Raw genomic sequence first — 13,145 nt, 5'->3', positions numbered from 1 at the left:
ATAAGCAAGCGATCTCTAACGGGGTGGATGGGCCCGGCTCCGAGTTTCTGTCTCAATTGCGTTGTGGCTGCATGAATGGCTTGCAGGTCGGGGAATCTTCGATGTCGTTGTTCGGGTTCGTGTTTGATAAGGATGCGGCTCGCTCCCCGACGAGTGAGTATCGTTTTACTGTTGTTTTCTCCCCAGGTACTTAACATGTTTAGTCATGCTTGTCAACATTTGCGGTAATACCCCCTCGGGAACCATCTTCGTGAAAGCTGCTTAAAGTCATCCCATAATCAGGACCCGTTAGACGCCAACAGAACCAATGAGATGAAAATACGAGTTCAGATCATGGCTTCTCGTCGAAATCTGGTAGATGTCTCACTCGTCTCGAGATGAGAGGAGTAATGAGATCCGTAGGGACCAGAGGGCGTGAAGGATTGTGGCCAAGTTTCGACGCCAGCGAATGATCAGCTTCGAGCGCCACCAGAATGACGACGACGTGCGGCGGAAGCGAGCCAACCTTGCCAACTCCAAGCAACACCGCCCTCTTCACCAAGGCTCGTATCAATAACGAACAGTAAGTATAGCCTGTGTGGTGCGTTCCCCGAAACCACAGGAGTTTCGTCCCTGCTCCATGATACTACACGGCCTGGCGGGAAGCATCACAACATCACGCCACGCGAGAACAGCGATATCACATAGTACAACATGGCTCTCGCCCATGCTCTGACTACCCTACTCTTCACGGTCTTCTATGCTTTTGTACAAGCTCAAAGTACCACAGTCGTGTCTTTGACTTCGACAACGACGATTTACGCCAGCGCGACCGATCTGGCAAACGCCTGCAACAACTTCAGCGGAGCATGCGTAGTATATGGCGACAACGACGCGCATGGAGCTCCTTATACCACCACAGTCTACCGCGGTAGCAGCCCGACGCCTACAAGCGTTGTGACATCTACGACGATCGTTCAGGCAACCGCGACGGTGACAGACGCCAACGCGTGTCAGGACTTCGACGGAGCCTGCGTTGTATACGCGGGTAGCGGAGAAGCTGCCTATACGACTACTGCCTCCGGCTATCGAGGTGGTCAGGCTGGACAACAGCAACATCTGGGAAATGCGGATGGATACATTGCAACGCACAAAGGAAAGGCTCATACTGCCGTTGCCGCGGGCGCATCACTTTCCGCAGTGACATGGCTCAGTGTCTTGACTTGCTTCGGCCTATTTCTTGGAGTACTAGTCGTGTGAGGAGATACTATTTCATGATACCCCTTTCGTAACTTCGTATACAATATTTGGCGATTTGTGCTATTCAAAAAGCTCGGCCGCCGGGGTGATCGGGAACAGCTTGTTGAACATATTGTCCGGATCGTACCTGGCCTTGATTTGCGCGAGGCGCTCGTAGTGTTCTCCGAAGATGTCCTTGGAGATTTCGTCGTATTGCTGCTTACTCGTCAGTGTATGTCTTTCATTCCGTCAGTCAGCCAGAACAATTACTCACATCGTAGTTGCCGTATAGCAACACGGCGCCCTTCTTGCCACGCACACTCGCACCACCTTCAATACCCGCACTGGCTGTCTCACCATGAGCCTCAATCTCCTTCTTGAACATATTGCTCACGTCCCGCGCCCACTGTCTGCAGAACTGATCGTTCTCAGCCTTCGACCACATCGGCATGACCAGGCTATTGAAGTGATGGCCCCGATTCGCGAAGCACCCGTTCTCCAACTTCGCCACAAGGCACGGATCATACAGCTCCCATGCGACCAGCGACTCCTTCGCGTCCTCGCACTCCGCCGTGTACGCCTCGTACGAAGCCAGAACCTGATGAACAAACTCCTCGCGCAGCGGCATCACGAACGCAGCGCCTTTCAAGCTCGACCGCATACCCGTTATCGCAGGCACCTGCTTGTTCACCTGCGTGTAAGGCCCCATACCCAGCGTGTTGACCATCGGCCCAAGCTCAATGAAGTCCTTGTATAGCTCGCGCCCCGTCGCCTCGTCTGTATTACAGCTCACGAGCACCAGAATCGCCGTCTTCCCCTCAGCAGGCGGCGGCTTGACGATCCCCATCAAGCTCATCGTCCTGCCCGCCGCTTTCGTCGCCGGGCCCTCGGACGTCTGCCTGATGCCGTGTAGCTCGTTCGCCGCCTGGACGAGTTTCCCGATGTTCTCGGCCGTCGGCGCGAACACCATCATGCCCATGAAACACTCGCCCTGCGGGTACGCCTGCAGGACCAGCTCCGTCGTGACGCCGAAGTTCTGCCCAGCGCCGCGCAGCGCCCAGAACAAGTCTGCGTTCTCGGTCTCGCTCGCGACGGCGATGTCGCCGTTGGCTAGGACGACAGTCGCCGAGACCATATTGTCGATGACCAGCCCGAGCTCGCCGGACAGCACGCCGTAGCCGCCACCGAGCGACAGCCCGCCGACGCCCGTGTCAGCGACCGTGCCGCCGACGGTAGCGAGCCCGTACTCCCAGGCCGCGGCGTCGACGTCGCCCCAGAGAGCGCCGCCTGGGATCCGAAGCTGCTGCTTCGCGGGGTCGACGGTGACCTTGTTCATAGCGGCGCCGAGGTCGATGAGCAAGCCGCCGTGCGTGCTGCTGGCGCCGGCGGTCGAGTGGCCGCCGCCTTTGACGGCGACGTCGATGCCGTTCTCATGCGCGTATTTGATCGCGAGGCCGACTTCGCCGTCGGTTGTGGGGATGATGCTGACGCCGGCGGGTTTCTCGGCGGCGCGCGACCAGCGGGCGATGGAGGCGGAGTAGCCGGCGTCGCTGGGCGAGAGGACTTTGGCGTTGGTGTCGGAGAGCATGTGGCGGAGGGCGGCGATGTCGTTGGGCGTGATGCTTCGTTTGGCGTTGGGGAGGGAGCCCATTGTTGGTGAGGTGCTGTGTGTACGTGTATGTATTCGGGTGTGTGATGTGTACTTGAGTTCTGTACAGAGTTGCTGAAACTTACAAGAGGGAGCTGCGTGGTGTCGAGCCTACATTTATTATTGGGAGTTCACTTGTTGTCGTTGCTGCTGCTTATGCGGGTGGGGCATCAGCGTCGCCACGGGCAAGGATTGCATTCGCAACCGCGTTACACCGCATGTGACAGCCGTGAGCATGACATGTGACTCACGGCAAGCGATTGAATCCGAAGTGAATGCGACCAAGTTGAGTAAAGAGTACTTCCTTCCAAGTACTCCTTGAAGAAGTCTATCCCTCAGCTTGCCACGCGTGAAGTTGGGGCTAGGTTCGCAGAAATAGTGATGAAAGTCAACTCTCGCAACGCGCTGAAATTCCAAGGCTTGGATGAGGACCAGAACTACGCAAGGAGTAGTAAAGAGTAAAGAGTGACAAAGAGTTGGTCATCTATCTAACTATCTTCCCCCCTTCCCCTTCCCACAAGACACACTCTCCTAGCCTTCCAAACGCACCCGTGCGCTGAATGCCTGTGATGTCGTAACCCGAGACCTGCGCTCAGACCCAGCCAGTCCAGTGAAATCCCGAACTGCTGGCGGCAACACCGGCGAAACAATGCAAAGAAGATTCGTGATGGCTGAGCGCTACGTGCCGGCGCTGGACGCCCAGAGCTTCTCGCCAGAGAGCTGTGCACGCGGCCGGGAATGCGCCGCTCGTATGCCTCGTCAAAGAACCAGAACGCGAGAACAAGGAAAACAAGAGAGAAAGACATCAATCAACGGCCGACAGTTGATCAAAGCATTGATCGCCCTGATGGTACGCCAAAGCGCCTCGCTATGCAAATGCCAGGAGACCGAGAGAGTCCAGCTGCAAAAAGAAAATGGACGCCGTTAGAGAACAAAACAGAAGAATGCAAATTGCATCGAGAAGCGCTCAGCCCAAAACGTCGAGCTTCAACATCCGTCGTAAATCGTCTTCCATCCCCTTGACATCCCTCGAGCCGCCGTTGCGTGGGCTGCCTGATGCTGCTCCTGGAATAGGCATGCCTTTCTGAGGTGGGGTAGGGCCAGAGGATGACGTGGAAGAATGAGCGTTGTTGCCGTTTCCGTTTGAGATCAGGCCTGGGGGCGGCTGTGTCGGAAGAGATGAGCGGATTTGGTGACCGAGGTACGAGCGTGAGAATGAATTCGGATCAGCGTAGTTGGAATATGGCTGTTGGTTGTACTGGGCAAACCCGTTCTGTTGACCCGAGTGCTCTAATTGCTGGCGGAGGTTGGATGGACGGGGAGGAGTTTCGTTGCGCGCGGCTTGGAACATGGGAGAGAGATTGCGGTTGCCGTAGTGAAGAGAGTGCTGATCGTGAGAATTTTTGGCGGGTGTGGGTGTAGTCGGTCCAAGTGCAGAGCGTTGCTGCACTGGAGATGGTGTTTCAGTGACAGAATCCACGGCATTCGGGTTCGAGGGCGCTCGCTGGTGGCTATGGGGCGGAGTGCTGCTTTGCTTGTTGATGTTGCTGAAAAGCAAATCCTTGAGAGCCTGAGTTGAGGCATCGTGGTTGCCATTGCTCTGGTTCTGCACATTCGCATTGTTGCCTGGAGAAGAGTGTGCGCGGGGCACAGGAGGGCGTTGGCCGGTCGAAGCAGGTCTGGGGCTGACGATGTTGCGGTTCGTCTCATTGGAAGGCCGGACAAAAGGGCTCTGCATGTTCGTATGAAACGGGTTCCTAGGTTCGCTGGCTGGCGGAGGCCGAGCAGCAAGCTGGGGTGAAATGCCAGCGCCGGGGCTGTTCTTTCTTTCCTTCTCAGCCTTGTCGGCCATAAAGAACAGGTCCAAAGGCGTCTCGTTTTGGCTGTGCGGTATCTTCGCAGGAGAGACTACGTCAGACTCTGGAGAGCTCTCCTCAAGTCGCTCCGGTGTCTTCTCGCGGTCCATTCTCTCCTGCAAGGATGAAGGTCCATGCGTACTAGGTACGGACTTGGATCCAAAGAACTTGGGCACTGGTAGAGCAGATGCGGCAGGCGAGGCCTGGAAGGTAGACTGGGCGTATGCTCGCTCTTTTGCAGGAGTACCAGGCAGCAAGGGGCCGCCGACCGAGACTGGTCTCATCCTCTGGTTGCCGGTATCCCCGTTTTGGCCATTGTTATAGTGCTGATGCCCGCCTTGTCCTTGCCTGCCATTCTTCTTTGAGTGTGGGGGCGCAGTGGCCATAGAGTCTGAGACTGCGCCATCGACGTGGTGATTCTGTTTGCGAGGGTTGTTGCGGTTGTTTCGCTTGCCTTGCGCGCCTGACGGTATTCGCTGGTTCTTGCCTTGAGGTTTGGGCGGAGTCATAGTGATGTTTGGCGGAGTCCCGCCGGCTGTCTGTGTAGCCATACTATTGGCGCCAGGTTTGTAGGTGAAGGCAGAGGATACGACGCTGGTAGCTTGTATGCGATCGTGTGCGAAAGCGGTATGCTAGACAGGCTATCTCGGCGCGGGCGCGATTCGGAAGCGAGGACAAGGAGATCGGGTAGTGCTTAGGTGTGTGTTTGAGGTTGTGAAGAGGTAGCGGCTCGACATTTGAATAGTAATGAAGTGAAGTGCGGGTGTCTTCGCGAAGATGACCGGTTGCTGTCGCAGTGAGCAACTTGAATGTCTCGCGGTTGTTGTTGTGTCATCATCGCACGTGAATGAACGGGCGCCGCAGCATGGCCCGTTCTCGCGCATCGCCACTTCCGTTTCCGGCTGACCTGCCCTAGCTAGCCGAAGCCCGACTTCATCGCCGCCGCAGCCTAATCGATAGGTGACGATTGATCCGCTTGATTGACGCTCAAGGCATTTACAATCTCACATCTCAACAAGACCGCGTACTCGCCATCCCTCAGCACCGCCGGCGTTTGAAGTTGTTGCCTCCTCGTCCACACCATCACCGATCTTGCCAGAAGTCGAATACCAGAGCACCACAAGCACTCGAGACACCCCGCATATACGATGGCCGACGTCGAGATGACTGACGCCGGTGCCGCACCGAAGGTCAAGAGCGCAAAAGCTGGAGCAAGCGGTGATGTTGCTGAGGGAAAGAAGAAGTTTGAGGTTAAGAAGGTACGTCAGGACACTCGTAGGGTGAACGTCTTTTGAACTAGTGTCTAACAATACGCGCAGTGGAATGCCGTCGCGCTTTGGGCATGGGACATCGTCGTCGACAACTGTGCCATCTGTCGCAATCACATCATGGACCTCTGCATCGACTGCCAGGCAAACCAGGCCTCCGCGACAAGCGAAGAGTGCACAGTCGCTTGGGGTATTTGCAACGTGAGTACTACCGGTGATAAGTCTAGCTCGTGGCGCATGCTGACCAAATCATCTACAGCACGCTTTCCACTTCCACTGCATTTCCCGTTGGTTGAAGACCCGCCAAGTGTGCCCGCTCGACAACCGTGACTGGGAGTTCCAGAAGTACGGTCGTTGAAGAAAGGGACCCGATGGACGAACTATTGAATTACGACTACGGCGATCAAAATTCACGCAAGGCGTTGAAGACTGCTATGAGCATGGGCGGCGTTACACCAAAGTCAGGAGCGAGATTAATAGACCGCTGCTCGCTGGCTACGCGGCGGCGAAAAGGCACGCTGCTAGTGGGATGCACTTGACACCATCCTTGAGACAGAGCTAGCTCCGAGAGGCAGCTAAATGATACCATTGATACCACGTTGTAGCCATTTCATTTCATGAAGTTTTCCGCTCGACCTGCTACAATCAAAGCCAGTCCTACCCAACCCTCTTCCCATCCACCTCAATCTGCACCCCGCCGAGATCAACCCTGCTTGCTGCACTCGCCTTCTGTACCCGCGCCGGTAACCACGGCTCCGGCTTTTGGTTGAAGTAGGGCCACTGAGGGACCACCAGCAGAAATGTGAGGGCCGTGCCGCCAAGTCCGACGTAAAGTGTTTTGTAGATGTCTTGGGTTGTGAAGCCGACGAGGACGGAGATGACGCTGGAAGCAATGAGGAGGAAGGTCGTGAGGTTGTCGGCGAGGCTTTGACCGCGGAAGTCCTGGTGGATTTGTGAGCTTCAAGTGGTTAGGTGGTGGGAGGCTTAGGGTAGACCTACGATTTCGCCTTCCCAGATGTCGCGAGCTTGGTCGAGGAGAGCGTCCATGTTGGGGGTTTCAATTGTTTTGTAGACGATTGCGCGAGTGAAGATGCAATTGCTTTTGCGGTTGGGTGCCTCGAGGTTGCTTTTCGTAGCAGTTGTCAACGCTAGCACCACTGTCGGCACCACCCTGCTTGCTAGCTGTCGTCGTTGGTACAGCTGTCTGATGCTATGGCGCGGGCGGCGCGGTGCGGCTCGAACGGGAGCTGCAACGGCTTCACGGCTTCCCTCTGGGGGAAGTTGTGGCTTTGGGCGCGGCGTTGAGCTTGGCAACGAGTCTATTGGGCAAGGCCACATGAGGCACGGCAGGATGCGTCCAGGCCTGCAAGACGAACGCCTTAGCCGAGGGCCGGGCAACAAGGCGCAGAAGGCAGAAAGGCTCTGTACATGGGTCACGCAGGCCCGTCGATGCTGGACTGAGGCATTAACGACTGCGTCAATCCAGCCTGGTCTTCTGCGCCGCCCAGATCTCACCCAGCCGCCAATCACAGCCCCTCGCAGTGTCACAGTCCGCTGCACGTGCAAAGCGCAGATGAGCGCTTGAGCCCCATCGCAGCCCAGCAAAACTTGCGTTCCTCTCTTCCTGCTTCCAACGTCACCACCCCCCCGAGGACTCATCCGCACACAAACAACATCCGCCGCATCGCACAGTCAGCGCTCCATGCATTGACTATCCGCTGTTGTCACGCTCGACCCGCCCGGTCGCGTCCCACAGCTCAGTTTCACTCATCTGCCCACCGGCAACACTCACAACAGCGCAAGTCTGGCCGACTCGTCGCACTCGCCCTTCGACTCGCACGATCCACATCGTCGCACCCCTCATCACCCAAACACCACCAAGTTGGCGGGGATTCAAGCATTCGGGTTCACCTACGCCCGCCCTCTACTCGGACCTTGCTGGTTCGTGTGCGGAGGGGACATCAAGCAGCCGCCTTAATTACGCGGAACGTAGATGAACAACGCAGAGCAACAGGAAAAGGATATTCGCAGCCACATACTCACTCGATGGGATAATTGAAAGCGCCAAATAGGTGCGGAAGTTAGGGGTGCTCGTCGAAGAGTACGCCACCGCAGGAGTCTGGACTAAAGACATCCTTAGACACGCTACAGCAACAGCAGAAACACGTCTGCCGCTACAGAAACACAAATAACCTCGACAGGATAGACAGCCGTCACGATGTCCTACACTCCGCGCTCCGACAGGTCCAGGACCAGGTACAGCACCCCTGAGCCGAACCTCGATGACCACCGCCACCAGGCTGAAAGCCTGCCTCCACCTCTGGATACGAGACACGAAGGTCGCCGTCGCGGCACTTTGGCTAGCATTGCCAGTGACGAGCGCCCCACGCGTGCGACCATCGAGCCGCCAACTGGCCTGGCCCCGGCCGACACTGTGGCCAGAGACTTTGAAAATGCTATTGTTGACGACGATGGCAAGAGCATCCGCTCCAACACTTCCACGGGATCCAGGCGCTCTCAGCTCAGCGCCGATGAGAGGTGGCACCGCGAGCGCCGTAACTCGCGAAGCAGCCCGATAGTGGCCAGGCGCGACACTTTCAGACGTGCCATTCACAACAGACAGAAGGAAATGGGACATGCTGGTTCTAGAGACTCCTCCAGGTCTCGGTCCAGCTCGCCACCCAACTCTGTGGATGCCTTCGCCCCTCCGAAGCGTGGCAGGGCCGGCACGGTCAACAGCAAGCCAGGCTCCATCGAAGGACTGACCCTTCAGCGCACTGCTTCCAACCACACGCACCAGCGTCGCCAGCACCACGCCGGTGAAGAGGGTACTGTAGGCAACAGGACCGATGTTGCCTCTATCCGCAGCTCCATCCAGGAAGACGTGTGCTTCCCGCCAGAAGAGCCCACTAACACCTACACCATCGACTTCGAGGATCTGGAGGAGTTTGTCGCCCAAACTCACACCAAGACCCCGGTGGCTCACCCTTTCATGCCCCGCTTCACGCAGCAAAACGAACACGTGAAGAAGGTTTTCCATGACTTGAGGCACGGTGAGGGTGCCCACAAGGTTTCTGTCGACGACAACGAGAAGCGTAACTCGGCCCTCTCGAAAATCGACTCTGCTGGCGATGCTATCAACAACGAGAAGGAGGGCGGTGCTGACTCGTCTTCTGATGAAATTCAGCGTGTTCCCAGCCACTCTGAGCTTCAGAACAGGTTCACGTTCTTCTCTTCTGAGATTGACGAGACTATTCATGCTCCCGAGCTGGGTGGCTTGCTGATGCCGGATGAGACATTCCGCGACATCTTCGAGCTTGGCCCAGAGGGTGGTGTCTGGTGGCTCGACATGTTGAACCCGTCAGAGGAAGAGGTCTTCGCCATCTGCGGCGCTTTCCGTGTGCACCCCCTTACACGCGAGGATATCACTACTCAGGAGACACGCGAGAAGGTCGAGCTCTTCAAGTCCTACTACTTCCTCTGCTTCCGTTCCTTCTATTCGCTGGACAAGGAGAGCGAGGACTACCTAGAGCCGATCAACATCTACGCCGTCGTGTTCCGTGAGGGTCTTCTGACCTTCTCCTTCTGCCCGAACCCGCACGCAGCAAACGTCCGCAAGCGTATCGGTCGCCTGCGTGACTACGTCAACCTCTCTGCCGACTGGATCTGTTACGCCCTTATCGACGAGATCGTCGACTCATTTGCGCCGGTCCTCCACAACGTTGAGAACGAGTCAGAGGCCATCGAGGATGGCATCTTCACCGCCCGCTTCGAAGACTCGCGCGCCATCATGCAGCAACTTGGCAGCTGCCGCAAGCGCGTCATGACGCTGCTGCGCCTTCTTGGCGGAAAAGCGGACGTTATCAAAGGCTTCGCCAAGAAGTGCAACGAGTCGTACGCCATGGCGCCACGCGGCGACGTTGGTTTGTACTTGTCTGACGTGCAGGACCACGTCGTCACCATGATGAGCAACTTGACGCACTTCGAGAAGATGCTGGCGCGCGCGCACAGCAACCACCTGTCGCAGGTCCAGCTTGCGCACATCGAACTCGGCGGCCAGAGCAACGTGCTGCTCGGGAAGATCACCGTCTTGGCTACCATCCTCGTGCCGCTCAACCTAGTTGCCGGCTTGTTCGGCATGAACGTCCACGTCCCGGGTCAGGATGCCGGTGGCCTTGGCTGGTGGTTCGGCATCGTCGGTGTGATCCTGACCTTCTCTGCCATCTGCATTGGCGTGATGAAGAAGCTGAAGTACATCTGAAGGGGAAGTATCGAGTCTTGCGAGGTTCGTGCAACCTCATATCCTGCGCGAGTTTCTGGAAACGTTTTCTCTTTTTGGTTTTTTGGTCGTGATTTACTGCGCATGTTGTCGATGTGTTTATTTTCGGTTCATGATTTCCGCACCGCAATAATCCACTGCCTTGTTCATAATCTGCATTTCTCTCCTTTCACATAACGATAGACGCCAAACATAGACAAGAAAAAAAAAAGTTCCCTATCAAGCAGAATACATCCTCATTCCATCCCCTCAAGCTCTCAGTCTTTCACCTCCGCTCACTTCTTCTTCCTCACCCACCCCTTCTTGTCCTTCTTCCCAGAACCGCTCGGCCCGCCCACCGAAACCGACACACCCCCAGCCCAAGGCCACCCTCCACTCCCCACCGGCCCCGTAATGTTAGTAGTGTACGTATTCCCCCACCCGCTCCCAAACCCAGGCCACTTCCACTTCTTGCCCCCCTTCTTCGACCCCCCAACCACCATCCCCCCAGGCCCAATATGCACAGTGCCGCCCCCTCCCGGCCCGCCGCTGATCGTCATCCCCCCAGGCCCCATGTGGACGGATCCTAGACCGGCGCCGTCGTCGATGCTGAGCGATTGGCCGCGGGGACCGCGCGAGAGGGAGAGGCCGGGGAGGGAGATTGTGCCGAAGGGGGCTTTGTGTTTGGATTTCGACTTGGAGTGGGGGGAGAGGAATTTTTGGAGGTCTTTCGGGGTGAGGCCGGGCATGGGCATGGGTGTCATGTCGAAGGGGTCGAAGGGGGAGGAGGAGCGGCTTGATGAGGGGGTTGTGGGGGCGGAGCTGGAGCTGGAGCTGGGGCTGGTGGAGGGGGAGATGGATTTGGGGCGGCGGCTGCTGGGGGCGATTGATTTGGTTGACGGGGTTGCTGTTGGTGCTGGTGCGGGTGCTGGAGCTGGAGCGGCGGCGGGGCTGGGGTTGTTGTCGTTTAGGAGGGAGGTCGCTAGGTTTGGATCCATCGTTGGGGATTGATGGGTCGTTGTGAGGTGTTGACGCTTTCGATATTGGCCACTTCGCGTGAGCTCCTGATCAAATATGATCGATCGATGATTTGGACTGCGATTATATTTGGTTGATGAAAGTGGCCGGAGTGCTCACTTCGATTGCTCTGTGGAATTGGATCTTATAGCAGTGAGAAATTTCAATGTTGTTGCATTGACTTATTTTCACGTGTCGTCATGGTTGCCAGGCCACATGTCGACAAAACCCCTGCTTTACACATGTCGCCGATGGTATCCTTGTACCATATGCAATGGGGAGAGCTGGCGTAATGCGAGAGTGTGCGGTCTTATTCCATGTTCGCACAGTATTCCCGGAACCTTTCGATGTGCCGTCACTTGAAGCGCTCCACTGCCTAACAAAGAGATCTCATTGAACCGCTTGTGCTAACCTCTGTTCCTTAATGCGTTCCTCGTGGCTTGAGAGAGCTCCACGATGCACAAAGTTGGAAGGTATTCGTGACACCGTGCACAGTATAATCGATTCATGTGTTCTCATTGCACCTGATGTAAAGATCAAACTCCCAGTGTCTATATAAGGTCATACAGGCCCTAATCGGCATTAGATAATGTCCGTTTGAGGGATGTCAGAACCGCGGACGACGCCTTCCACAGCGTCCTCCACCGTCCATGCCACCCGTAGCCATCTGCGCCATCAGAAGGTCGAGTTCTTCTTCGTCAACAAGTCCACCACTGGCGCCGCCCATGCGGTGATCCATCATGCCCCCTCTGCTTCCCATACCTCCCATATCTCCGCGCATGTCGCCTCTCACGCCTCCCATCATTCCTCCCATGCCACCCCCCATACCCGGTCCCATACCGCCAGGCATACCTCCAGGTCCACCTGGCATACCACCTCCCATATCTCTCATTCCTTGCCCACCCATTCCCATAGCCTCCATCCCCCGCCCTCCCAACTCAGGTCCCATTGGGCCCATCATCTCCGGCCTTCCCATACCACGACCTCCTCTAGGCCCCATTACCTCCTGCATACCTGGCATGCCGCCCATCGCATCCTCGAATTCGTCGTCCCTCAACAATTCTCTCCTTCTGCCTCCCCCACGGCCCCTGATAGCGTGCTTAATACCCTCCGCGCGCATCAGGTCGCCCATGAAGCCAGGGTCGTCGAAAGGATGGCCCATGGCGCCCAGCTCCTCTGGACCCATGCATGAGAAACCCCCAGGCGGACCCAGCATGGGTGGCGGGCCCATCATAGGAGGCCCCATCACCGGTGGTGGACCCATCATTCCAGGCAATCTCATCATTGGCGGTCCCATCATCGGAGGACCTGACATGAACGGCGGCGGGCCGGGCGGGCCCATCATGCCGGGCGGTCCCATTCCGGGTGGCATGCGGCGGGCATGGTGCTCCATTTCGGCTTCCATCAAGAGACGAGTGATGGGGTCCATGATTCTGATGCCTTGGATGTTGCTATATTCTTAGTGTTTGATGCCTATAAGGTCGTCTTAGTGAAGGAATGTAATTAAAACAATGGAAGCACAGGGGTGATACTCTCTAATAGGTATGGCGTCTGGGATATCTGAGCTGTAGGCAAAGGGAAATGCAGTTTGCTCGATGGTGAGTGAGGGTCTGAGCAAATGGCTTCCGTATGGGGAGGTTGGATAATTGGAGGGAGCGCAAATCGAAGTCACCTTTATAGCAAGTGGCAAGCACGATGGCAGTATTGAATGGATGTTCAACGTGATCAGTGGCGGAGTTGCTTGCGAGGCAACACAAACAACATCTGACCGACGTTGCCGTTAGAAGTCTTCCCCACCGTGTGCACAGACCCACCGCGTGCTCACGCGACGCGTTTGTCAACACATGGCTCTATCGTCGCATATCTCGACAGGAGGAATG

The 13,145-nt window shown here is 56.7% G+C and overlaps 7 protein-coding genes across 7 annotated transcripts; 3 read left to right on the top strand and 4 right to left on the bottom strand.

Annotated features, from left to right (window-relative positions):
- Nucleotides 1-693: 693 nt before the first annotated feature.
- On the top strand, nt 694-1,239 carry WHR41_08574 (uncharacterized protein; the record flags this gene model as incomplete). Its single annotated transcript, XM_069377178.1, has 1 exon — nt 694-1,239. One exon carries the CDS (start codon nt 694-696, stop codon nt 1,237-1,239), a length of 546 nt encoding a protein of 181 aa, XP_069225808.1.
- WHR41_08573 (uncharacterized protein) lies at nt 1,100-2,869 on the bottom strand (the record flags this gene model as incomplete). Its single annotated transcript, XM_069377177.1, has 2 exons — nt 1,100-1,434; nt 1,493-2,869. 2 exons carry the CDS (start codon nt 2,867-2,869, stop codon nt 1,300-1,302), a joined length of 1,512 nt encoding a protein of 503 aa, XP_069225811.1. The 3' UTR covers nt 1,100-1,299.
- A 964-nt stretch (nt 2,870-3,833) lies between these two features.
- Nucleotides 3,834-5,231, bottom strand: WHR41_08572 (uncharacterized protein; the record flags this gene model as incomplete). Its single annotated transcript, XM_069377176.1, has 1 exon — nt 3,834-5,231. The coding sequence occupies one exon, from the start codon at nt 5,229-5,231 to the stop codon at nt 3,834-3,836; it is 1,398 nt and encodes a 465-aa protein (XP_069225810.1).
- A 400-nt stretch (nt 5,232-5,631) lies between these two features.
- Rbx1 (E3 ubiquitin-protein ligase RBX1) lies at nt 5,632-6,664 on the top strand. Its single transcript, XM_069377175.1, has 3 exons — nt 5,632-5,981; nt 6,042-6,191; nt 6,250-6,664. The coding sequence occupies exons 1-3, from the start codon at nt 5,871-5,873 to the stop codon at nt 6,346-6,348; spliced, it is 360 nt and encodes a 119-aa protein (XP_069225812.1). The 5' UTR covers nt 5,632-5,870; the 3' UTR covers nt 6,349-6,664.
- WHR41_08570 (uncharacterized protein) lies at nt 6,516-7,156 on the bottom strand. The gene is made up of 2 exons (XM_069377174.1): nt 6,990-7,156; nt 6,516-6,932 (listed from the first exon to the last, which is right to left on the bottom strand). The coding sequence occupies exons 1-2, from the start codon at nt 7,035-7,037 to the stop codon at nt 6,648-6,650; spliced, it is 333 nt and encodes a 110-aa protein (XP_069225830.1). The 5' UTR covers nt 7,038-7,156; the 3' UTR covers nt 6,516-6,647.
- A 1,052-nt stretch (nt 7,157-8,208) lies between these two features.
- Nucleotides 8,209-10,251, top strand: WHR41_08569 (uncharacterized protein; the record flags this gene model as incomplete). Its single annotated transcript, XM_069377173.1, has 1 exon — nt 8,209-10,251. The coding sequence occupies one exon, from the start codon at nt 8,209-8,211 to the stop codon at nt 10,249-10,251; it is 2,043 nt and encodes a 680-aa protein (XP_069225835.1).
- Nucleotides 10,252-11,872: 1,621 nt separating this feature from the next.
- Nucleotides 11,873-12,694, bottom strand: WHR41_08568 (uncharacterized protein; the record flags this gene model as incomplete). The annotated part of the gene is made up of 1 exon (XM_069377172.1): nt 11,873-12,694. The coding sequence occupies one exon, from the start codon at nt 12,692-12,694 to the stop codon at nt 11,873-11,875; it is 822 nt and encodes a 273-aa protein (XP_069225827.1).
- Between the last annotated feature and the right edge of the window lie 451 nt (nt 12,695-13,145).

This window comes from Cladosporium halotolerans (genome assembly GCF_011745625.1).
Source record: "Cladosporium halotolerans strain TM138-S3 chromosome Unknown Sca45, whole genome shotgun sequence".
Lineage (NCBI taxonomy): Eukaryota > Fungi > Ascomycota > Dothideomycetes > Cladosporiales > Cladosporiaceae > Cladosporium > Cladosporium halotolerans.
Note: the sequence above shows the minus strand (reverse complement) of the source record. Positions and strands in the feature narration are given on the sequence as shown.